This window comes from Neoarius graeffei, chromosome 5 (assembly GCF_027579695.1).
Source record: "Neoarius graeffei isolate fNeoGra1 chromosome 5, fNeoGra1.pri, whole genome shotgun sequence".
Lineage (NCBI taxonomy): Eukaryota > Metazoa > Chordata > Actinopteri > Siluriformes > Ariidae > Neoarius > Neoarius graeffei.
Window position 1 is genome coordinate 49,446,951 of NC_083573.1, and position 27,043 is coordinate 49,473,993.

The 27,043-nt window shown below is 42.9% G+C and overlaps 1 protein-coding gene across 5 annotated transcripts in view; it reads left to right on the forward strand.

Moving 5' to 3' along the window:
- The first annotated feature begins 1,308 nt into the window (after positions 1-1,308).
- ptk2ab (protein tyrosine kinase 2ab) overlaps positions 1,309-27,043 on the forward strand; it is a 251,570-nt gene continuing 225,835 nt past the window's right edge. For 3 of the 5 annotated variants that reach the window (XM_060921909.1, XM_060921912.1, XM_060921919.1), the window contains exon 1: positions 21,725-21,883. In XM_060921909.1, the coding sequence (XP_060777892.1) occupies positions 21,781-21,883 (103 nt within the window). In that variant the 5' untranslated portion in view covers positions 21,725-21,780. Of the gene's footprint in view, positions 1,487-21,724; positions 21,884-27,043 lie in introns of those variants that run through there. The other 2 variants (XM_060921913.1, XM_060921917.1) reach the window with 2 other exon arrangements.

The following is a 27,043-nucleotide window of genomic DNA, read 5'->3' on the forward strand; positions in this document are numbered from 1 at the left end:
CCAAAGACATGCAGGTTAGGTTAACTGGTGACTCTAAATTGACCGTAGGTGTGAATGTGAGTGTGAATGGTTGTCTGTGTCTATTGCCGCTTTTCCACTACAAACGCGGCTGAGTCGGGCTGAGCCGTGCCGTGCTGAGTCGAGCTGAGCGGGGCTGTTGGAGTTGCATTTCGACTACAACCGTGCTGAACCGTGCTGGCTGGAAGTGGGTGGACACTTTGGGTGGAGTTAGCGAAAGTGGGTGGACGTCATGTGATATCGTTAAGCAGCGCAAACAGTGACATCAGTGAGCTTTTAAGCGGTAGTCTCACGACCCGGATAGTAAACAATAAACATGGAGGACATGGAGTCGTTAGTGTTGCTGGTCTTGGTGCTGTGGCTTATTGTCACCGACAACGCCAACAGATACTGGCAAGAGCGTATAGATGAGGCGAGGCGCATAAGGCTTCAGAAATTCTCATAATTCTCCTTCTTCCGAGTTTACGGTGTTTACAGATCCCAGCGTGCTCGCGGGGCGTGTGTGGGCATGTGAGGACACTCCTCCTCACCAATCAGTGCACAGGGGAGTGTCTGCTCACGCCCCCAGCCTCACTCGGCTCGCTTTGGCTCGCTTCAGCCCCACTCCAAAACCGTGCGAGTTTTAGGGGCTAAGCAGGGCTGAAGCGAGCTGAGTCGTGCTGTTTTGAGGTAGTCGAAACGCGAGCCGTGTCGGGCTGAAGTGAGCTGAAGCGAGCTGAAAAAGGGTAGTGGAAAAGGGCCATAAGTGTCAGCCCTGTGATGACCTGTTGACTTGTCCAGGGTGTACCCCGCCTTTCGCCCGTAGTCAGCTGGGATAGGCTCCAGCTTGCCTGCGACCCTGTAGAACAGGATAAAGCGGCTAGAGATAATGAGATGAGATGAGATATGCACTTCAAGGGAATCGAACCAGCAACCTTTTGGTCCCAAAGCTGTTTCGCTAAACATTAGGGTTTGACCATTGTTTGTGCTAAAAAAACAAACAAACAAACAGACAAAAAAGAGAGTGAAATGTGTGGCTTGGTGGTTGTTTTTCCTCCCCAGGTGAGTTTTCTTGGTTGTGCCCTCAACCTTTCTTCAACTTTACTCTTACCCTGATGTTCCTAGCTCCAAAACTGTTCGGTTTACTAGTCAGGGTTTACTCTTGCTGTATGTATTTCTGAACAGTTGGACAGTAAATATCGGGGAAACTCTGCGTTTTGTTTGCACACTGTGCCGCGTCCCGCCAGCCGGCTGTGGGCTCCGAGGTCACTCAGCCTCGGTCAGTCAGCCATATTGGCTCCATCAGCAGCTCCGGATGCAGCGGGGCTCAGAGCCGCTGCCAGCAGGAGAGGCAGCTTTCTGCTTCCCTTTCTGCCCAGACCCCCGAGATTTCCAGGCAGAACGCACCGGGAGCGGACGGACATCCCAGGAACGGAACAAACACGCGTTTTCAAGCAGCGTTTCAGGAATAACGGGTGGAAATGAGACGGTAAGAGCGGAGCAGCTCCCTTGCGCTCCCAGCAGCAGCAGCAGCAGCGGGGCTGTTAGCCTGTTAGCATCGTGTGTGAGCCAAACAAGTGAACTAGCTCAGGAAAATAATTGTCTGACAGGCACTGCGAACTGATTTTAGAGGTTAAAACAGGATTATTTGTGTTTATATTTGCTCAGCAGTTTGATTCAGGTGCCGTTGTTGTGTTATTAAACTGGAGTGGTGATGGGAAGGAAGCAATCTCAGTTATTCACCTAATATTAGTGTAATTACACACACACACACACACACACACCCCATTCCCACTGCTGCATTGTTAGGAACTCACACAATCCGAGTTTGTTGGCCCTGTGAGTAGCGTGTTGGTGTCATACAGAGGTCATATTACTGAAAGAAAGCACAACTTTATTCATCACACACTTGTGAAGTTCCTCTCTGCATTTAACCCATCTGAAGCAGTGAACACACACACACACACACACACACACACACACAGCAGTGGGCAGCCATACTAACAGCACAAGGGGAAGCAGTTGGGAGGTCCAGGTGCCGTCCCATATTCACCTAAAGCCCAGCGCACACCTTCCCCATTTCATCAGTAGAGATGGGATTTATGGCTCTTTGATGGGATCCGGGGGCGGCACGGTGGTGTAGTGGTTAGCGCTGTCGCCTCACAGCAAGAAGGTCCTGGGTTCGAGCCCCGGGACCGGCGAGGGCGTTTCTGTGCAGAGTTTGCATGTTCTCCCTGTGTCCGCGTGGGTTTCCTCCGGGTGCTCCGGTTTCCCCCACAGTCCAAAGACATGCAGGTTAGGTTAACTGGTGACTCTAAATTGACCGTAGGTGTGAATGTGAGTGTGAATGGTTGTCTCTGTGTCAGCCCTGTGATGACCTGGTGACTTGTCCAGGGTGTACCCCGCCTTTCGCCCGTAGTCAGCTGGGATAGGCTCCAGCTTGCCTGAAGGATAAAGCGGCTAGAGATAATGAGATGAGATGAGATATATATATATATATGAGTGATTCCACGCTTATGGGTACTGAAATGGGGACATGAACTTATTTTTAAAAATTCAGCTAAAACCATTTCTTTTTTTACCATCAGGTCACAAAACATGTAATCTTTAATGAATGATGTGTTAAAAGATAACTTTAACTTTCTGAGATGTAATAAAAACATATTTATATGCCAAAGTCAGAACGTAACAGAAGTGTTGTGGACATATATATTCTCAATTTTAACAATGTAGAATTACTTTTTGAAACATAGGAAGGTGATGTTTTAGCAAATATAATTAATAAACGTGTGTAGTAGAATAAACGTACACATTCTTTCAATAAGATTAACATGGTATAGAGCTAGATTGTAATTAATTTGTAACAGACGCGAGATGGACAATCGTAACAGAAGTAATGTAACAGACATCATTTTGGAACTCATAGGCTTGACTTTGGCATATAAATATGTTTTTATTACATCTCAGAAAATTAAAGTCATCTTTTAACATATCATTCATTAAAGATTACATGTTTTGTGACCTGATGGTAAAAAAAGAAATGGTTTTAGGTGAATTATTAAAAATAAGTTCATGTCCCCATTTCAGTACCCATAAGCGTGGAATCACTCATATATATATATATATATATATATATATATATATATATATATATATATATATATATATTATGCCTTCACGTTGTGTTGCCGGCTTTTGCTCCAAAACCTACAAGGATGGGGTAAGTTTATCCAAGTTTCCCAGAGATCCCGAGCTGCATGCGAAGTGGGTGAAGCAAGTCAGGCGCACTCGTGACAAGTGGGAGCCCTCACCAACATCCGTCCTGTGCTCTGAACACTTCGATTTGGATTGTTTTGACACCCTTCCCAGCTTAAAAGAATCTCTTGGGTGTTCAGTTCAGCACAAACGTGTGTTACTACCATCAGCAGTGCCTACAGTATTCTGGAGGGGGTCTACTAGTAGCTATGCCGGATCCAGCAGTCGCCTGGGACAAGGCGACTCCTCCAAAGACAGTCCTCCTGTCAGAACATGTGTTGAGAAACGACATAAGATAAAGGTGCGTAGAGCTATAGAGTGCTCCGACATGATGCTAAAAATAGTAACCATGCGGTCTGCGCGGCCATCTTGGAAGTGACTCGCTCCAGAGCGCTCACAGAGTACATATCATAGAGTACACATTCATGATAATCATAAATGTAATCATAAAGTCAGCGTGATATCAGTCATGTATTTGCTTGTGAAAGCTTGCGGCTTTCATGCAACTGCCGCCTAGCAACGAGAGGCAAAGGGTAAACAGGGTAGGCTATCATAGATTCTATTCGGAAGAGATCAACACATGATTGCTTAAAAATTAGGTATTTTAACAATTTGCATCTGTTTTGTGATTATCGTGACACTTGTGTGTTATATAGAACTGTATGTCTTATCAGCACATCGAGGATCTTCCACCGGCGGCTTTAGCAAGTACTCGTAGCAACACTACACTTTACCCTTTGCCATGCGTTGTTAGGGAACGGTAGCAAGTACCCCGATGACCGACTTCAAGAATATGTAGAAAAAATTTAGAAATTATACTTTCCAAAAGTCATTTGAGCTTAGTGTATTGCATTTCCATTTATATTGTAGGTTCTTGCTGATGTTTTTGCGGAGTATGACGCAGCTGCTGAATCAGAAGCTGCAGAGTTTGTATGTACTAGTTGTGAACATTCACATTATTATCAACCTCATTTATTTAAAATCAGATAAAATCATGCCATCATGATCACTGCTTAAAGTACCAGTATTTGGTTGTTGAAGAGCTAGCACTAGAGAGTTCACCGGCGTTTTCATGCGCCATTTCCATTGAGTAGAACCAGAGTAGAACAGCCAGTGAACCGCAGCGTGTTCTTCCGCTGACGTCACAGCATGGCCGCGAGCCACGGACCCAGTTTTCTTGCGCTGTGCAATTAAAAGTTGGATATTCGCGTAACAACAGCTTCTTTTCACGTAATTATAACAGAAATCTAACGTTTGCCATGTTGTATAGTTTATTTAAGAAATTGCATAGAGTCATGTTCGTGTCATCAGCACTTTAAAATATAATATAAATGCCTCAGCTTTCATGTAAGAAAAAAAACTATTAATACTAGTACTGTGTGCAGGCAGTCTCTCCTGAAGACTAAATTAAACAATAATTATAAACTAATAAAATAAATGGCTCAGGCTTCATAGAAGGAAAAAAAAAACAATTTGAACAGAATCTCGCAGTATGATGCTGAAGCTGCCTAAACAATGGAAAATAAAATACCATTTTGGCAAAAATGTTGGCATCCATTAATTTTTAAGTAAAAAAAAAATAAAGTGCACACAGTGCTTCACTGTAAACATAACACACTTTCAGTAACAGAATTTAAGCCTATTCATGCAATGTTGCCAGATACTGCTGACGTTTTCCAGCCTAAATATGTTCAAAACCCGCCAAAACGCACTTAAAACCTCCCAATCTGGCAACACTGCGCACATGCTGCTTCTCTTGAACGTATACATGGAAGTAAGGTGGAAGGTAGTTTGTCAACATCACCGCAAGACGACGCCAACGATTGGTCAAATTTGTGGGAAAGTTGCGGTGATTGGGTAGAATTGCAACACCGCCCTGAATTCACGGGGATTGGTTGAATTTGCGTTGATGTTGCAAATCGCAACATCCTGGAGGCTCTGAATGTTATGTTTGGATGAGACAGAATGATATGCCATGTGCTTTTGGGGATTTTTAAAACACTTCACACGATTGGTTGAGATACACTGTCTTCCGGTTCAGTGACCAATGATATAATAGTTCACAAAACTGTTTTACCCGCTAAATAAACCATTCGGAATACTTCGGTCCTTTCCGATTGGTGTGTAAACAACGCTGTATTTACCGCAGTGCTTGCTAGCGGGTGCTGACAAATTGATGTGCACAAGATTCAGTAAAACGCGACTACACGCTCTCTACTTATAAAGCACGACAAAATGAATAGATACACGATATCACTCTCGCGCCCAAAAAGTGGATGTGCGACAGACAGATAAAAAACGCGTATTATCGCGTATTACGCGCCCTAGATTAGGCTCTGCATCATACACGTTCAGCCCGAATACATGTTCACGTGTTCAAGATATCACGTGATAGTACAAAAAATATATAAATATATATATTTTTTTCGCAGTCCAAATCCTGCGCTCTGATTGGCTGGCGAGCGGGTCCGTATCCGACGGTACGGACCCCGGTTACAGACCGCTGGCGACTCGCTTGTTCACAACAACAACAAACATAGTAGCATTTTTTGTCAACATTTATCTTTTTTTTTTAAATAAGATTTATTTATAAGATTATCAAACATCTTATAAATTTTTGCCAGCATTTCTCAGGAGAATAGCATTAATTTTACAGCATGGATAGCGATAACGACAGTGTTCACAGTGAAAGCGAATTTTACTACCCTGAGGAAGAAGAAATAAAAGAAAACATTTCAGGAGAAAGATAAAAACCTCTAACTTGCTAACGCCGAGCGAAAACATGGCTGAATCCTGAATGACTCCTATTTGTATAAATAGGGGACTACATAGGCGGCAAAATGTAGTTTTTTTCCTGCCATGGAAGTGCACTTGTATACCGAGGAGGAAGCAATTTGCATTACAGCCATGAATGAGGATTCAAAATGGCGGCTCGGCTCGGTTTTCCCTTTCGGGCGCTCTCGTTTTCTGTTAGAATTTGGTAAAGAAAAAAATAAATATATTACTTACCAGCTTAAGGTCGGTCCGTATGGTGAAATACCGTGACCTCGGCCTTGAATACTGACCTCAGCCCAGAGGACCTCGCTCAGTACTTTCAAGACCTCGGTCACGGTATTTCACCATACGGACCTCCCAGCTGGTAAATAACATATATATAAATTAGGGTGGTGCAAAAATGAGTACACCCCACAACAAAAACTACTCCATCTAGTACTTTGTATGGCCTCCATGATTTTTAATGACAGCACCAAGTCTTCTAGGCATGGAATGAACAAGTTGGCGACATTTTGCAACATCAATCTTTTTCCATTCTTCAACAATGGCCTCTTTTAGTGACTGGATGCTGGATGGAGAGTGATGCTCAACTTGTCTCTTCAGAATTCCCCATAGGTGTTCGATTGGGTTCAGATCAGGAGACATACTTGGCCACTGAATCACTTTCACCCTGTTCTTCTTCAGAAATCCAACAGTGGCCTTAGATGTGTGTTTATTCATGTTGGAAAAGTGCACGACGACCAAGGGCATAGAGTGATGGTAGCATCTTCTCTTTCAGTACAGAGCAATACGTCTGTGAATTCATGATGCCATCACTGAAATGCAGCTCCCCGACACCAGCAGCACTCATGCAGCCCCACATAAGGACACTGCCACCACCATGTTTCACTGTAGGCACCATGCATTTTTCTTTGGATTCCTCACCTTTGCGACGCCATACAGTTTGAAGCCATCAGTTCCAAAAACATTTATCTTGGTCTCATCACTCCAGAGTATAGAGCGTAGGTCGCGTTAACCGACAATTGTCCGTCATTGACGGATTTTTTTTAGCTATGACGGAAAAATCTGAAGGCCGTCGGTCATTTTGACGGATGTTTACCGTTACCATTACCAATAACAATAATAGCCTAATAATAACAATAATAAAACATAATGAAACACACAATTGAAATGATTGGCAAGTTGTGGCAGAGTTTTCTTACATACAGTATACATAGTCTTCACTGCCGTCACTTTCAATCTGAGCCGACGTTGCGGCGAGTCTTGATGTTCAGTGCGCAGGCTACTCATGTATACACTGTAGCCACTGCGCAAGGCTGTTCCCCCCATCGCGCTCCTGACCGCGCTAGGACTTTTCTAACCACTAGCACAGTGAGATGGATTAATGTTTCCCTTCTCTGCAGAAGACACGTCATTTTTGCTATTAAAAAAAGAGATGCATTGGGTTGTTTGTGTCGTTTCCCTGCCTGTACGTCTTAATGCAATAGCGCTCATTTAGGCTAGTTGTTTTCTTGTTTTTAAAATGAAACAAATGTCGATTTATTGTATTCTTCCCCAGCAAGCTTAGGAAGCTTAGGAACATCACTGCTCGAATATCTGCTAAACTATCATTTTAATGAGAGCACGGGTAGACAAACTAACATTTAAACATAACTTCGTTTTATTTAAGACCTTCCGTGTCAGGTTCCAGGCTCCGCCGAGCCGAGCCGACCCCCACTATGACAAATTTAAGTAGCCTACGGAAGAATCTGAAGGCCGTGCGTGATTTTGACAGATGATGATCAATTTAAGTAGCCGGTAGTTCACGCGCCTAACCTGTTGGTGGCGAGCGCGTGCATATCGATTAGCTATTGATTAGCTGTCATCTCTTTCACCTCACGTACATTCGTTGTCTGTCTGGCTCGAACGTTACGATAAGTGGTGTATACATTCGATGTAGCAAGACAGGGTTTTTTCTAGAAAAATTTAGTATGAGGGCGCTCACCATGGCGAGGGAGCGAAGCGGGGGGGGAGATGGTGCCGGTTGTCCCCCCACCCCCACCCCACCCCGCCGTGCAAAGCCTTTGAAAAATGCTCCAATGGGACATTCTGAGTATCTGAGAGGGAAATTGTAACACATTGTCTGTCAACATTGAAAAAGAAAGAAGTAATCTTCTTCTGCCCCGGACAGTCTTTGTCTGTCTTCCGCTTCGTGCCGCGGGATGACATCTTTAAATGCCCAAGTGTCAACAAAAACAACTCGCGAACTACTTCTGTCAAAAGCTCCCGTGCCGGTGGGTGAAAGGTCATTCAGTCTCGAGAAATCTCGCTCTACAAGTCAGCTGACCTTGTATGTAACCCATGTCAAATCTCGCGAAAGCAGCCACGACAAGTAAACAATTAAACAACATGGCGCCTCAGTCTGGAAAACGCCAATTCGGATTGTTTTCGCACCGTCTGTCGGTGTATCTACTATGATTGGAATATTTTTGGAGCAATTATAACGTATTTGATGATCAGACACATTGTCACGTAGTGTTGCTGGGATGTTTTCACGGAGTCGGTAAGGGGGCGCACGCCGAGAGTAAGAGGGCGCAGCGCCCCTGTTCCCCCGTTTAGACGAAAGCCTGGCAAGATGTCACGGCAGCTTAGTGTGAAAGGATTTTTTAAAAAACCCAACTGTGATGGCCTTCAGAGAGGAGAGAAGAGAGGGAATGATGCACTGGAGGAGGATGAAGATGGGCAGGCATTAATGGCTGTTCAGCCAGCGGCACCGGCAGCTACGGGGAAAGCAGCAACAAGTGGCAAGGAGGTCAGGCGGGAATACAGGGTTCAGTGGGAGCGGGAGTTTACTTGGCTGCGGGCGGAAGGGGTCAAAATGTTTTGTGACATCTGTAGGAGAGCAAAAGTCGCCAATGGATTTGTCAGAGGCTGCACGACTATGCAGAAATCGGCCCTCAATGACCACAAAAATAGCCAGAGCCACATCGAAGCCTGCACGGTACTCAGAGTGTGCAGATGGAGAAGCACGTCGAGAAATCACAGGCTGCCTGTAACGAGGCACTAAAAACACAACTTAAGGTTGTGTTGCACATGGCAAATACAAACACGCCGAGCCATCAATATCCCAAACTGATACACCTCTTACAGTCTGCCGGGTGTCCAAACCTGAACAGTGCACACACATACACTCACCATGACACAGTCAGTCAGATGGAGGAAGCGATTGCAGCGACTGTAGCCAACGCCATCGATGACCGCATCGCAAACAGTAGATATGTCGGGGTGATAGTAGATGAAACAACTAATATCACATACGTAGTGGATGTTCATTATGTCTAACTATTACAAATATTTTAAGTTCGTTTCTTAGACAAGGATATTTTTTAAGCTTGTTACCTCGTTAACAGTTTCGGCGAGAATCTCCCGCCTTCTTCAGAAACAGTCACCAGATGTCGAGTGGTGACGTGCCTTATCAGCTGATGTTGCATTACGGAGGCGTGAACGTCCCGCCCAACTTGACAGGTAGTTCACGCCTCCTGCTGTCAGGTCGCTCCTCCAGGACGGCACTCCAGGTGTGCGACAGTGCATACGCTCCCTCGTCCCGGTTCATCGTCCTCTGCGCCCGCTTATGTATCTCCACTGCCTCTAAAATCCAACGCTGGTATCTATTTTCTTCAGCGCGAATGACTCTGGCCTCTTCCCAATTCATTATGTGATTTTGCCGTTTGCAGTGGTCTGAAATGGCTGATTTCATTCAGAGTCATTCACGCTGAAGAAAATAGATACCAGCGTTGGATTTTAGAGGCAGTGGAGATACGTAAGCGGGCGCAGAGGACGATGAACCGGGACGAGGGAGCGTATGCACTGTCGCACACCTGGAGTGCCGTCCTGGAGGAGCGACCTGACAGCAGGAGGCGTGAACTACCTGTCAAATTGGGCGGGACGTTCACGCCTCCGTAACGCAACATCAGCTGATAAGGCACGTCACCACTCGACATCTGGTGACTGTTTCTGAAGAAGGCGGGAGATTCTCGCCGAGGTAACAAGCTTAAAAGATATCCTTGTCTAAGAAACGAACTTAAAATATAACTAATATCACAGTTGAGAAAATGCTGATCACATATCTAACACTTCAGCAGAAAGGAGAGCCTGAAACAGTGTTCACTGGCAATTATGCAATACCCTCTGGCACTGCCGAATGCATCACAGCAAAAATAAAAGATATGCTATCGGGCCGTGGTGTAGCGATGTCTCGGGGCGTTGGGTTGGGAAGTGATGGAGCGAATGTGATGGTGGGTCGAAAGACCGGAGTCGCACAACAGTTGCGCCAGAATGACTGTCCCTACCTCATAAACATTCACTGTGGTGCGCACAGAACGGCACTGGCAGCCCGAGATGCATCAAAGGCTGTGCGTGAAATAGATGCTTATATCACCACCATTAATAACATCTACACATACTACAAGAATTCCCCCATTCAAACACACAGACTAAATGAACTGCAAAATGAAATGGATGCACACGACCTGCTGAGTCTCAAACAACCATCCGCTACACGCTGGCTGTCCCTGGAGAGGGCAGTTAAGGGCATACGTGCCAACTGGGTTGCTCTGGTGTTGGAGCTGGAGGAGGAGGAAGCCGCAAGAGACTGTCCGGTAGCTAAGGGTCTAAGAAAGCAGCTCCAGAAGTACACATTCCCTGCCCTGACTCACCTCCTGACTGACGCCTTAGCTGTGGTGAACCGCATGAACCTCACTTTCCAAAAAGAGGACGTGAACATCTCCTCCATCCAGCCAGTCGTGAACATGACCCTCGCTAGCCTAGATGACTTGATGAATGAGCCAGGTGAGGCGGAGAAGAAATTCAAAGAGGCTTTACAAGACCACAGATTCTGTGGAATCACACTCACGCAGCCAGACCCGCAGGCCTTTTCCAACTTGCGCACCAAGTACCTCGCGGAGATCACAAAATCAATCAAAAAAAGATTCCCGGCAGAGCATCTGGGAATCATCGCTGACCTCGACACTGTACTCAACGCTTCTCGCTATCCGGGTGCTGACAGCACGTTGAAGAGGCATGGACTGGATGCGTTGGAACGCGTCTGTGACCACTATGGGTCACCGCGGGGTGCAGCTGCACCACTGGTGCAGAAAGACCGCATGCTGCAGGATTTCCTCCCTATGAAGAGAGTACTAGCAGGGTCGGGAAATCCAACTTTCAGAGGCTCTTGCCGGCTTCTGATCACTTCCCTGGGAGAAATGTTTCCCGACTTCAGAACTTTGGCTGAAGTGGCGCTGGTTATTCCAGTGTCGCAGCAGAGCGCGGGTTCAGCCTTCAGAATAAAATTAAAACGTCAATGAGAAGTCGTCTGTCCGAGGCAAAGACGCAAAATTTAATGACAATTGCCTCGGCAGCAGTCTCCATTGACGACTTTGATTATGCACAAGCGAGCTCCCAATTTAAATCCATGCGGGCCAGAAGGAAGGTTTGAGCTCACGCAAACAGGTCAAATTAGATTGTCACTTAAATCGTTGTAGTGGACTGTTCATATTTTAACTGCAATTGCCTTGCTACGTTGTAAAATAACATTGTCCGTATGCCCGTTAAGGCACAACAGCCGCAATGTTTTTAGCGGAGGGAAAATGGGTTCACAAGTGACCGAACGTCAGAATCTCTGTTCATCTTTTTGCATCATAAATACATAAATAAATGATTAAATAATACAAGCTTGTTCTGTGAATTAATTTTTAAATGAACATGAGTCCATGAAAACACAAGTTATTAAATATATAGCATTTATAGCCTATATACATTGTCATTTAAAAGTTAAAATAAAATGACAGATAATAATGGACAGGGCGGCACGGTGGTGTAGTGGTTAGCGCTGTCGCCTCACAGCAAGAAGGTCCAGGTTCGAGCCCCGGGGCTGGCGAGGGCCTTTCTGTGCGGAGTTTGCATGTTCTCCCCGTGTCCGCGTGGGTTTCCTCCGGGTGCTCTGGTTTCCCCCACAGTCCAAAGACATGCAGGTTAGGTTAACTGGTGACTCTAAATTGACCGTAGGTGTGAATGTGAGTGTGAATGGTTGTCTGTGTCTATGTGTCAGCCCTGTGATGACCTGGCGACTTGTCCAGGGTGTACCCCGCCTTTCGCCCGTAGTCAGCTGGGATAGGCTCCAGCTTGCCTGCGACCCTGTAGAACAGGATAAAGCGGCTACAGATAATGAGATGAGATGAGATGATAATAATGGACAATGACGGAATTTTTACGACCCTGTCCGTCAAAATGACGGACAATGAAAAAGTCTAACGCAACCACTGGTATAGAGTCCCAGTAGTCTTCATCTTTGTCAGCATGGGCCCTGGCAAACTCTAGGCGAGCTTTTTTGTGCCTGGGCTTTAGGAGAGGCTTCTTTCGTGGACGGCATCCATGCATGCCATTCCTCTGCAGTGTACGCCGTATTGCGTCACGGGAAATAGTCACCCCAGTTTGGCTTTCTCCTTCTTTAGATAACTGCAGTGAACTCGCATGCCGATTTTCTTCAACCCTTCTCATCAGAAGACGCTCCTGTCGAGGTGTTAACTTCTGTGGACGACCTGGACGTCTCTGTGAGATGGTTGCAGTTCCATCTTTCTTAAATTTTTGTGCCACTTTTGCTACAGTATTCTGACTGATAAGTAAAGCTTTGCTGATCTTCTCGTAGCCTTCACCTTTGTGGTGGAAAGAAATTATTTTCTTTGGGGAATTCTGAAGAGACAAGTTGAGCATCACTCTCCATCCAGCATCCACTCACTAAAAGAGGTCATTGTTGAAGAATGGAAAAAGATTGATGTTGCAAAATGTCGCCAACTTGTTCATTCCAAGCCTAGAAGACTTGGTGCTGTCATTAAAAATCATGGAGGCCATACAAAGTACTAGATGGAGTAGTTTTTGTTGTGGGGTGTACTCATTTTTGCACCACCCTAATTTGAGTAAAACTGAAAAATGTGTAATCTAAGTTTATATTATTAACCTTACTTTCACGTTATAAGTTAAACAGATGTTATATTAAACTTTGTCTTGTCAACATTTTGAAAACTGTTTGTGTTCATTGGGATATTGTTTAAAATGTTAGTTTTCAAAGGGGGTGTACTCATTTACGCTCAGCACTGTATATACATAGAGAAGTATTAAATTTTGAATATTAGAATCCATCCATCCATTATCTCTAGCCGCTTTATCCTGTTCTACAGGGTCGCAGGCAAGCTGGAGCCTATCCCAGCTGACTACGGGCGAAAGGCGGGGTTCACCCTGGACAAGTCGCCAGGTCATCACAGGGCTGACACATAGACACAGACAACCATTCACACTCACATTCACACCTACGGTCAATTTAGAGTCACCAGTTAACCTAACCTGCATGTCTTTGGACTGTGGGGGAAACCGGAGCACCCGGAGGAAACCCACGCAGACACGGGGAGAACATGCAAACTCCGCACAGAAAGGCCCTCTCCGGCTGCTGGGCTCAAACCCAGGACCTTCTTGCTGTGAGGCGACAGTGCGACCCACTACACCACTGTGCCGCCCCTAAGCAAGTTGGGAAGGTGTGCGGTGGGCTTAACCGCATGTCTTTGGACTGTAGGGGAAACCCACGCAGACAACATGCAAACTACGCACTGAAAGGCCCTTGTCAGCCACTGGGCTCGAACCCAGAACCTTCTTGCTGTGAGGTGACCGTGCTAACCACTACACCACCATGCCGCCCAATATTAGAATCAAAAAGGGATTATAATCTCAACTGGATAAGTAAGAATTGATTCTAATTTGTTCAGTTGTTCTTAAAATTCAACTTGTTCCGGGATTCCGGACAAGCGATTTCTGTACCACTGACAATGCTATAATACTTTACCAGGCATTTTCAAAGCTGACACGATTACAGCCATAGCCTCGTTCCTCGTTTCCCGTTTGCTGTAATCAGGTGAACTAATGTCATAAAGACAGGTGGACGCTTCCCAAAGTGACACAAGTTGTGCTTCCCGGTCGGCAGTCTACATGTGATCAATCCTGGCACTCCAGTTGGCTGTTTAAAATTATCATAACCGATGAGATCGTAGTAACAACGCACACACTACCGATTGCGTTGCGTACGAGGAGATCGCGTCTGAAAATATCAAGACCAGTTTGATCTGAACCGAGAACCGATGAAATCAGCTACGAGCTGCCCCGGCACACATTTACAATTTGCAAGTGATTTAATTGGCCCGACAAAATCGTAAGCGAATTGGGAAGGTGTGCAGCGGGTTTAACTGCATGTCTTTGGATTGTAGGGGAAACCCACACAGACAACATGCAAACTCCGCACAGAAAGGCCCCTGCCAGTAGCTGGGCTCGAACCCAGAACCTTCTTGCTGTGAGGCGACCATGCTAACCACTTACACCACCGTGCCGCCCAATCTGTAGCTCAGATTGAAGGAAACACAACACTGAGCAAAAGTTACCAGACTCTTGTACCTTCTCACTCACTCACTCACTCACTCACTCACTCACTCACTCACTTTATCCTGGTCAGGGTCATGATCAATCCTGAGCCTATCCCAGGAACACTGGGCGTGATATCGGAATACACCCCGAATGAAACCCCAGTCCGTCTTATGCCGCAGTCAGACTTCACAAATTCAGTCTGGTTCTGACACCATTATATCATAGCTGGGCAGCACGGTGGTGTAGTGGTTAGCGCTGTCGCCTCACAGCAAGAAGGTCCGGGTTCGAGCCCCGGGGCCGGCGAGGGCCTTTCTGTGTGGAGTTTGCATGTTCTCCCCGTGTCCGCGTGGGTTTCCTCCGGGTGCTCCGGTTTCCCCCACAGTCCAAAGACATGCAGGTTAGGTTAACTGGTGACTCTAAATTGACCGTAGGTGTGAATGTGAGTGTGAATGGTTGTGTGTCTATGTGCAGCCCTGTGATGACCTGGCGACTTGTCCAGGGTGTACCCCGCCTTTCGCACGTAGTCAGCTGGGATAGGCTCCAGCTTGCCTGCAACCCTGTAGAACAGGATAAAGTGGCTAGAGATAACAGGGGTGTTCACACGGCACATATTTGCATCGATGCTGCACCGATGTATTTTGTTGCGATATATCTTACACCGGTGTAAATTTTGTGGAGCGTTCACACGTCACAAACCTGCTTACTAGAGAGAAGCGTGTTAGCACCGGTGCAGCCCCACTTGCGGTCACACGGCAGTTTTTGCGACCGTGCTATACCATAGTAATAATGTGGAAATGAAATATGCGCATGCGTGAAAATGTACTTCCTTTTCCCGGTTGTCATGGCATCACCAAGCGCCGGGAAAACAACGTGGATGAAGACACCAGTGTTGCCAGATACTGCTGACGTTTTCCAGCCCAAAATATGTTCAAATCTGCCAAAATGCACTTAAAACCACCCAATCTGGCAACACTGGAAGACACGCAGTTCTGTTGTTGTTGATATTCACCATTTTGGAAGCGCAAAATACCAGGATGCAAATTATGCAATGCTCGTATGTAATCAACTCTCCTCACGCGTAGCGAGTCTACCCCTGTAGCGTTCAGACGGCCCATTTTATATCGGTGCTGCCCCGCAAACTAGCATTTACTCCGGAGTAAATTTCTTAAACCACCTCCCGAGCAGGGTTAGATTTGCACCGGTTTAAGCAGCTTTCAGGGGCTATACCGGTATAACTTTGTACCGTGTGAACGCTCTACCGGGGCAGCCCCGGTGCTACACCGGAGTAAAAGTTGCCATGTGAACACCCCTATTGAGATGAGATGAGATGAGATGAGATGAGATATCATAGCTGACAAATTTCCAGTGTCGGGAATGACAAATGGGCCTTATAGTGTGCTGTAATCGAAGAACGGAGATGTGGCATCTGGGACGCCCCACGACACCCTAACAGAAGTCTGTCATGTCAGAATGTTTTATGTTACATAGACACAAGTGTTTTACTGGGAGATACGCCACGAACTACATCCGGGACATGGAGAACTACAACAGTGACGTTAATCAGTACCTTCACTCGTGACGAAATTGTTGAATTGATGAATTGTTTTGCACTTTTTTGTTTGTGAATGTGTCTCTATAATAAAAAGAAAATCACACGTTGGCTTGAAGATGTAAAGTTTATCTTCTCGTGTTGAAAAACTTGCATTTTTCACACAAAATGCATCATGGATCTGAGTGACATATATATGTACATTATATAATATATACACTGAAAAAAATGGCCTGTTAAAGCAAGGCAAGGCAAGTTTATTTATATAGCACATTTCATACACAATGGCAGTTCAATGTGCTTTACAGAAGTAAAAACAAAAACAGTAAACAATAGAGAAATAAAATTACATAAAATAATTTTATTTTTATTCTAAAACAATTAATTAAAAGAATTAAAAGAAAATAATAAGAATTAAACAATAGTAGAAATAAAATAATAAAATGAAGTAGAAATAGGAGGAGAAAAAAAAGAAACCAGCAGAATAGAATAAAGAATAAAATAGAATAAAGTTAAAATTAAAGTAAATTTAAAACATGCAGAGAAAGTAAAAATTATAAAAAAAAGAAGACAATATTAATTATTTAACAGAAAGCATCTGAAAACACAAAAAAATCTTGTACATCGGTTATACTTATTAAAATCATATCCACTAAGACCAATTAAGTCATGTTCGTCAAACAGAACATGACTTAATTGGGCTTAGTGGATATGATTTTAGTAAGTGCAACCGATGTACAAGATTTTTTTGTGTTAATTTAACAGGCCATTTTTCTCAGTGTAGAATTTACCAGCTGAGAGGTCCGTATCGTGAAATACCGTGACCAATGTCTTGAAAATACTGACCGAGGCCTCTGGGCCTCGGTCAGTATTTTCAAGACCTACACTCAAAAAAACCCCCATTGGATTTACTTAACCGAGTTATGGCAACCGGTCCCACGAAACTGTGTTAATTTAGATGTATTGAATACAGTTATGTTGAGTTATTCAAAACATAACTGTATTCAATACATCTAAATTAACACAGTTTCGTGGGACCGGTTGCCATAACTCGGTTAAGTAAATCCAATGTTTTATTTTTTTGAGTGTAGGTCACGGTATTTCATGGTACGGACCGACCTTAAGCTGGTAGATAATATATTTATTTTTTTCTTTACCAAATTCTAACAGAAAATGAGAGCGCCCAAAAGGGAAACCATATTTAGAACAAACCTGATTCAGATAGTGCTGGATACTTCTCTGGAAAGACGTGAGCGAGGACGGCTCGTACACATCACCATTTTTCTTTGTTGCGGACATGAAAAAGTTGCACAGCAACATGTTTAGTTCTTCGCCAGGTATGTCTTCCATCTTTCGACCTTCATTTAGGTTTCTACAGAACTTCCCAAAGACATTGAAGTCGTAGGTCGTCTTTTTTGTTGTATTTTCTGCCCTTTGCTCCTCAATAAACTGCTGGATTTGCTCGGCGTTAGCAACAGTTACAGGTTTTCGGCTTTCTCCTGAAATGTTTTCTTTTATTTCGTCTTCATCAGGGTAGTAAAACTTGCTTTCGCTGTGAACACTCGTTCTCGCTATCCATGCTGTAAAATTAATGCTATTATACTGAGAAATGCGAAAATAAATGTTGACAAAAAATTGTGACTATGTTTCTTGTTGTTGTGAACGAGCAAGTTGCCAAAGGTTCATAACTGGGGTCCGGATTGTAGGATTCTGGACCGCTCACGAGCCAATCAGAGCGCACGATTTGATGGAAACCGGACCGCGAAAAAAAATGGAATAGTTATTCCACAAAATCGAGTCGTACATGAGCTGATAGCTAATGAGGCACATAGCAACAAGTTGGCTATAAGCCATGTATGATAAGATTGAGTAGAATAACTGTTTTATTCTATCCACATTCACTGGATTTTGAGAAACAGAGCATTTTGATTTTTTGCGAATTCATCTCATCTCATTATCTGTAGCCGCTTTATCCTGTCCTACAGGGTCGCAGGCAAGCTGGAGCCTATCCCAGCTGACTACGGGCGAAAGGCGGGGTACACCCTGGACAAGTCGCCAGGTCATCACAGGGCTGACACATAGACACAGACAACCATTCACACTCACATTCACACCTACGGTCAATTTAGAGTCACCAGTTAACCTAACCTGCATGTCTTTGGACTGTGGGGGAAACCGGAGCACCCGGAGGAAACCCACGCGGACACGGGGAGAACATGCAGACTCCACACAGAAAGGCCCTCGCCGGCCACGGGGCTCGAACCTAGGACCTTCTTGCTGTGAGGCGACAGCACTAACCACTACACCACCGTGCCGCCGTTTTTTGTGAATTTGATAAATAAAAATTTTATACGAAACGTCTGACAAGATCATTTCCGCTTAGGTGGATTTCTTAAAAGCTTATTGATGGCTGCACAGATTGACTTTAGTGTTTTTTTGTTTTGTTTTTCCAGAAAGTGCCGTATTGCCGAGGTATAGAATAGCTCTAGACATTTATTTAATTCTTCCTTGGACATGAATTTTCAAACTTCTTTGAGCTTTTGAACCAACAAATTTTAATGTTTAAAGATGAAGAATGTCAACAAACCGGCAAAATGACCGTAGGAATTTGTGAAAAATGCTATAATAATAATAATAATAATAATAATAATAATAATAATAATAATTCTTGAAAAATAAAAAAACCGATACGTTCTTACCATCAAATACTTTCATTCCAGATTTAGTTGCATTTTTTTGTATTTGTTTGGGTTTTGTTTTCGAGCAGAATTTTTATTTTGTCCTCGGATGGTTCAGCAAGACGCGCTGCCATTTTAATTTTCTCTACTCACAGTATATGAGCTGATAGCCTAGTAGTAGAGTAGCCAATCAGAGTGCGCGATTGGTCATATCCAGTGAATGTGGATAGAATAATTCCTGATATTTCACTCTGATGATGTCAGTGTTTCACTCCCAGCGTTTTCCCGCTGACGAGTCGCGCGTTGTCAAGAACGGCGAACCGGTTCAAAATAAAAATTCTTTTAATTAACTTGCATTTTTTTTGGCTGTGTCTATGTAGTATAAAAGCATTACACTGTGGCGCAGAGATATGAAGTTTATCTTCTTGTGTTGAAAAATGTGTCACTTTGCTCACTTGCGAACAGCGCTGGAAACTAACGGTGTCCCGACGTCCCAGGGACCATAAAAAACGTCATCGGGGCACAAAATTATCATATCTGGGACAATCCCGGGACAATGAAAAAAATAGATCTAGAAAAAAAGTTCTACATTAATATTATTTACAAAGCCGTAACACATACGTAGACGTTCACCTAATTTGTCAATTTTAATTTTAAAACGTTAACAGCGAAAAATACATAGTAGCTACACTTTCGATGCACCTGCATCCGTAGGCTACAGAGCAGCGCATTCTGTTCTAGAATCTTCGGCCGGAGTCCGCATTATATGGACTTGGAATGGAATTGCTACCGCACACGCTGCGCCGACTCTTGCCAGAACAAAAATGCTGAAGTGGTTGAAGCGGACCGACCGCGGGGAAGAAACTGAAAGCCCAGACATAACGTCTCTCTGCTTTGTTTGCACTTGTATGATATGACACTTCTATCCAAAGTGACTTTACAGTTTTTTACAGTGTTACAGTCCCTGTAGCAATGTTGGGGTCGGTGCCTTGCTCAAGGGCATTTCATCCATTGATGGTATGGCTGATGGCTTTCAAAACATCTCTGAATGGGGCAACAGGTATATTACATAAAAATGGATAACGGTAATGGTGAAAATGATAAGTTGGCCTTATATATGAGTGATTCCACGCTTATGGGTACTGAAATGGGGACATGAACTTATTTTTAAAAATTCACCTAAAACCATTTCTTTTTTTTTACCATCAGGTCACAAAACATGTAATCTTTAATGAATGATATGTTAAAAGATAACTTTAATTTTCTGAGATGTAATAAAAACATATTTATATGCCAAAGTCAGAACGTAACAGAAGTGTTGTGGACATATATATTCTCAATTTTAACAATGTAGAATTACTTTTTGAAACATAGGAAGGTGATGTTTTAGCAAATATAATTAATAAACATGTGTAGTAGAATAAACATGCACATTCTTTCAATAAGATTAACATGGTGTATAGCTAGATTGTAATTAATTTGTAACAGACGCGAGATGGACAATCGTAACAGAAGTAATGTAACAGACATCATTTTGGAACTCATAGGCTTGACTTTGGCATATAAATATGTTTTTATTACATCTCAGAAAATTAAAGTTATCTTTTAACATATCATTCATTAAAGATTACATGTTTTGTGACCTGATGGTAAAAAAAGAAATGGCTTTAGGTGAATAAGTTCATGCCCCCATTTCAGTACCCATAAGCGTGGAATCACTCATATGCCAACAGATATTCAAGGTATAAGTAGATGAAATGAACATAAAAGGGGTCTTATTTTCAACTAAAGTGTACTGCAGATGTAGGGAGTTGAAACATTTTCTGAATGAGCTAGTTGGCCCCTTTAAATAAACGGGTATCTATTCATACAGTGAGATCGCCAAAGTTTAATAAACTGAAAATGCAATAACTGTCATTTTGAAGTAGATGATGTATAGGACATGTGTCGCTTGTGTCTTGTGACTTATTGTAAAAATGATATAAGGGGTTCAAAATCGCATAGTTACAAATATAATAGTAACTTCATATGATAATATTAACCACTGGTTATTTCAGAGAGGAAAAAAATGGGGACACTATTGCTTCCATTCGGGACAATACAACACAGAATTCGGGACCACTGGGGGACACAAAGAAAAAAAGTTAATTTCGAGCCCTGCTTGCGAATATATTCACCACTCGAAGATAAACTTAATATCTTTGCACAACTGTGTTGTATCCTATATACAGTATATTTTATCGTCTAGTTTAATGCTCATGTTTGACATGTTCCTTGATAGGCATGATCAACAGTTTCCTGATCCTCCTCCTTGATGACATGCGAAGACATGAATGATATCAGATTAGTGAATCGTAAATAAACAGTGCCATAAATTCCTGCTGTGTCTTGGTCAGGAGACTGGCAACACTACACGTTTGATGCCGACCAAGACACCGCAGGAATTTATGGCACCATGTACGGTATGACTCCCTAATCTGACACGGTGACCATTGTGAAAGACGGTGTCGTCTGATCCCAGGATTAGGGCACCATACATACACAATTACACATTCATTAACATCCAGGAGAAATTTAACATAGCCAGTGCACCTACTGGCATGTTTTAGGATTTGGATGGAAGTCAGAGAACCTGAAAGAAGCCCACACAGACACAAGGGGAACATGAGAAACTCCACTCCCGAGCTTAGGCTCGAGCCACGGCTCCTGGATCTGTTTTAAAGAAGGCTGCCAGCTCATGTGGCATGTCGCAACCTCAACATATTTCAACATTATGACTGTCGTCAATGGCTTTATTTGTTTACCTGGTGTTTTTAGCGTTTACCTGTGAGAAGTTTAAAGTGTGTTCCTTCAAAATAACGGTTTATTCCAAATGCTTCTTGTAGGCATCAGAGGAAACACACTTGGATAAGTAAGTAGATATACAGGGTGCTCGTTGCAGCAAGTCATAGCGGGTGTGTGTGAGTGTGTGTCAGAGAGAAGGAGGGAGTGGGAGGCGCTGGCACAAAGCGCTCCATAGGTGTGTGTGTGTGTGTGTGTAGCAGGAAGCCTCAGGTATGCTGTTATGCCACGAACAGGCCACAGATAATGCAAACAACAAATCACGCTCTAGAGAAAGAGTCCTTCGTTTGGCCGGATACACGGGAACACATCATGCAGTTCTGGAGTTTACTGAGCTGTAGCACTGGAGGTATGTCACTTCAGCTGATTTTGTAAAACCCATAGCTGGTGAGGATTATGTGTTTGTTCAGACCTGGCTGAACAGAGTCCCCGTGGCCGCGGGGGCAGGATTTGGAGTGAACAGCGTTGTAGTGTCCTTATCTCTGAAGATGAAGGATGGGACAGGAGGGGTATTTTTCCCACATGGTTTGGCTAGGGAAGGTTTTAAACTCTATTCTACACCAAATATGTCAGAGTTCTAAGGAATACTAAGATAAGACCAGGCGTAGCTTATATCACGATTCCAGCTGAAATGTCATGCGATGAGCTCCAGGAGACGTACCTTATACCCGTGATCTGCTTCAGCCTAGAGGTCCGGATAGTCAAAGTCCAAATTAACGTTCAACATCCAGCATACAAGTACAGACGTATAGATTAAATACAAGTTATAAATACAAGTATCTTCTATTACAGTTTTTATTACTTATTATATTTTTATATAGTATTTTATATAGTGTGTCAGCCCTGTGATGACCTGGCGACTTGTCCAGGGTGTACCCCGCCTTTCGCCCGTAGTCAGCTGGGATAGGCTCCAGCTTGCCTGCGACCCTGTAGAAGGATAAAGCGGCTAGAGATAATGAGATGAGATGAGATGAGATTTTATATAGTGGCGGCATGGTGGTGTAGTGGTTAGCGCTGTCGCCTCACAGCAAGAAGGTCCGGGTTCGAGCCCCGTGGCCGGCGAGGGCCTTTCTGTGTGGAGTTTGCATGTTCTCCCCGTGTCCGCGTGGGTTTCCTCCGGGTGCTCCGGTTTCCCCCACAGTCCAAAGACATGCAGGTTAGGTTAACTGGTGACTCTAAATTGACCGTAGGTGTGAATGTGAGTGTGAATGGTTGTCTGTGTCTATGTGTCAGCCCTGTGATGACCTGGCGACTTGCCCAGGGTGTACCCCGCCTTTCGCCCGTAGTCAGCTGGGATAGGCTCCAGCTTGCCTGCGACCCTGTAGAACAGGATAAAGCGGCTACAGATAATGAGATGAGATGAGATTTTATATAGTATTCATATATATATATATATATATATATATATATATATATGGGTCTGTCTCAGAAACTGGGTACTGTGGGGGTAGCCCACTAAATATACTCACGGTCAATAAACTATACGGTTTTGAATGGTGATGTCGGTTTTAATTTGAAATAAAATGATGAAAGAAACAATACAGATAAAACTAAATCTTTGATGTGAATACTCTATTCAGAATTCGGCAAAAACTCTGCAAATTTGTGGAAAAATGGCGGCTTGATCTGGGACATGATAAATGGTTGACTACATCGCATTCCCTTAAAAAGGTTGTAGTCCACTGAAAAGTCTACAGTTATCACTAATTCTATTTTAAGTTGTAACTTTATACACCTAAGGATCGGTGCGCTCACAGAATAATCATAACCGTAATAAAACATCATGCAAAATATTTGATCACCGTTGTAACTCCATTTTCCGCAAACCCAAAACCAATACGATCGTGTGTTTCGATCTAAACGGAAAGCCTCAGGGTCGAGGTCACGACCTCACCAAAAGTAGTAACTTAAAATCACTACGCCACATAAACATTTAGTTATAAATCTGCGATTTTGTTTTTTAAAACGAAAGCTGAAAGTTAGGTATAGAATATGTTTCTTACAGAATATGTTACGATGTTAGCTGGTCTTGTATGAATTTCTGAGCTATAAAATGAGTTGTGGTCTATTTTTTTTACCGTAGCGTGTTATTTACGTGCGGGGAAGGACACGCATTAACAATTTGCATGTGTAGAATGGAATTTTCCACTCCAACAGTTAGAAGTTGATCGTGCTTCCATTTACGGTCTTTCTGTTACGCGGGTGATCTGTTCGGACGTTATCACTGAAAAGGTGAGTTTTGACGGTTTTATTTTGTTTTAGTCTTGCAGTATAAAGCAATAGAATGTTTCTTTTTCATCTTACTTTCATATTTCATAGTGTTTGCGTATTTTTGGCCAATATTTTGCGACCATGGTCAATTTAGAGCGAGCTTTTGATAGAATCTACGGCCAGTCATTTTGCCCCGCCTCCGCCTCGCGCTCCGTCCGGTGCGGTAGTGATGTCCCGTTGCTCGCGCGCCGCAGCAGAGACCCGCGCGACCTTCAGCCGGTACAGTCGCTGTTCTTTTACCACCGCCGTTATTCTCATCTTTCCGGTGTGTTCTTGATTTTTCCATTGTGTCCTATTTCGCCATATCAAATACCCAAACTGCATCATATTGTTCATATTTAAGTGAATAATCAATTCAGTCATCATAACTTGGCATTTTTAACCCAAGCAATTAAAAAGAGGAAATTTATTCAATATTTTCACTCCTCTGTGAAGGAGGGGCTTTAATTCTTCATGATGGAGTTATTTTATATGGAAATCAATTTTACAAAAGCATTTGAATTGTAATTAAAAAAAAATTCCACAGTGGAGGCCAGATAAAGCAAGATGCTATCTTTATTCTGATTAAACATGACAAAAGAAACATTGAGTGTTAGGTAAATGCAAAAAAAATAGTAAAATTAGAAAATGTATTTTTTGACCATAATGTTCCAAATGAGAGACCAGTTTCTGAGATGGACCCATATATATATATATATATATATATATATATATATATATATATATATATATATATATATATATATATATAATTTTTACATAGTTATATAGATTTGATTGGATTTTCTGGATGAAGAGCCAAAATTGTATTTGGAAAGCTTGAAATAAACCATTAAAAAGCAAACAAACAAATAAACAAAAGAGTTGAACAGAGATAATGGTTCACTACAGTAAGGATGGAAGTCTTGAGGGATTTGATTATATTTTGATTCAAGGTGCAACAATTTGACTTTAAATTTATTCTTTAGGCATCTTGAGTCTGGATTTCTGTAGCCTCTGATAATTCGAGAATAATGCTTGTTTTAAATTGTTGTTTTTGTCGATTATAAAAATACACGAGGCTTGAAGCGTTTTATTAAGGTATTCAGAATGATAGTCACTATTCGAATATTAGTCAAATTCCCCCAATTTTTGCAAATTGAAAAGGAAAAGAAAATCGAAATCGGGGTGTTTAAGATCACATGTTGTGCTTCGGTTGCCCGTGACAGTTTTCCGGGCCTGACTCAATCCACTTTTATTCAGAAATGGTTTATTCAGCCACTGTTCTGTTCTACTCAACTTGAGGGCTGTTCACACGGCAACTTTTACTCCGGTGTAGCACCGGGGCTGCCCCGGTAGAGCGTTCACACGGTACAAAGTTATACCGGTGTCGCCCCTGAAAGCTGCTTAAACCGGTGCAAATCTAACCCTGCTCGGGAGGTGGTTTAAGAAATTTACTCCGGAGTAAATGCTAGTTTGCGGGGCAGCACCGATATAAAATGGGCCGTCTGAACGCTACAGGGGTAGACTCGCTACGCGTGAGGAGAGTTGATTACATACGGGCATTGCATAATTTGCATCCTGGTATTTTGCGCTTCCAAAATGGCGAATATCAACAACAACAGAACTGCGTGTCTTCCAGTGTTGCCAGATTGGGCGGTTTTAAGTGCATTTTGGCGGATTTGAACATATTTTGGGCTGGAAAACGTCAGCAGTATCTGGCAACACTGGTGTCTTCATCCACGTTGTTTTCCCGGCGTTTGGTGATGTCATGACAACCGGGAAAAGGAAGTACATTTTCACGCATGCGCATATTTCATTTCCGCATTATTACTATGGCATAGCACTGTCGCAAAAACTGCCGTGTGACCGCAAGTGGGGCTGCACCGGTGCTAACACGCTTCTCTCTAGTAAGCAGGTTTGTGACGTGTGAACGCTCCACAAAATTTACACCGGTGTAAGATATATCGCAACAAAATACATCGGTGCAGCATCGATGCAAATATGTGCCGTGTGAACACCCCTTTACAGTACTGTACAACAGTCTTATTCACAATGTCAAGAAACGTTGTAGACCAAAAATGGTTTAAAAATAATGAAATGAAAAGTTTCAACGTTAAAAAGACACTATAAACAGCAGTAAGCCATAATAAATGAAACAAAGTCAGTATTTGGTGTGAGACGACCCTTTGCTTTAAAAAACAAACAAACAAGCAGTAGTCTCAGGTACAGTGAGTGCAGTTTGATAAGGAAAGGAAATGAGCTGTAGGTTTTACTGAGCATCTTACAGAACCAGCCACAGTTCTTCTGGACACTTTGTCACACTCGCTTCTTCATTTTGCACCAAAACCCAGCAGCCGTCATTATGTTTTCTTTTTTAATCTGAAAAGTGCTCTCTTATGTAATATGCTGCTCAGATACAAACTTTTTTTTCTGTAACATTTAATTTTGTGCTGGAAAACGAATGTTTGGGACTCTAAAATGTTTTTGTACCGACTCGATAATGTAGAAGTCATAAAATAGAAATCTATAACAAAGTCTGTATGAAAAAATGTAAAACCTGTTTAATTGTTCAGCTGTGCCAAAGCTCATGAAAATTAAATTCAGCATCTCCATGATGTTGAAATTTCATAGTGAAAATCTTTCAAGGATCCGTCAAGTTCTTTGTGAGGGTCTTTGAGGATCCTGTTGAGGATCTCAACAAAGATCCTTAAAAGATCTTCAAGGATCTTTAAAATTCTTGGCAAGATCTTCAAGGATCTACAAAGTTCTTTTCAAGATCTTCAAGGATCTTTCGAATTCTTGTCAAGATCTTTAAAGTTCTTGACAAGATCTTCAAGGATCCTTAATATTCTTGTCAAGATCTTCAAGAATCTACAGAGATCTTTTAACGTCTTGCCAAGATCTTCAAGGATCTACAAGGCTCTTCAAAGTTTTTTTTTTTTCCAAGACCTTCAAGGAAGTTTAGAATGCTTGTCAAGCTCTTTAAAGTTCTTGACAAGATATTCAAGGATCTTTCATATTCTTGGCAAAATCTTCAAGGATCTACAAAGATCTTTCAACGTCTTGCCAAGATCTTCAAGGATCTTCAAAGTTCTTTTCAAGCTCTTCAAGGATCCACAAGGCTCTTCAAAGTTTTTTTTCCCCCCAAGACCTTCAAGGATCTTTAGAATTCTTGTCAAGATCTTTAAAGTTCTTGCCAAGATCTTCAAGGATCTTCAATTTTCTTGCCAAGATCTTCAAGCTCTTCCCCATCCAT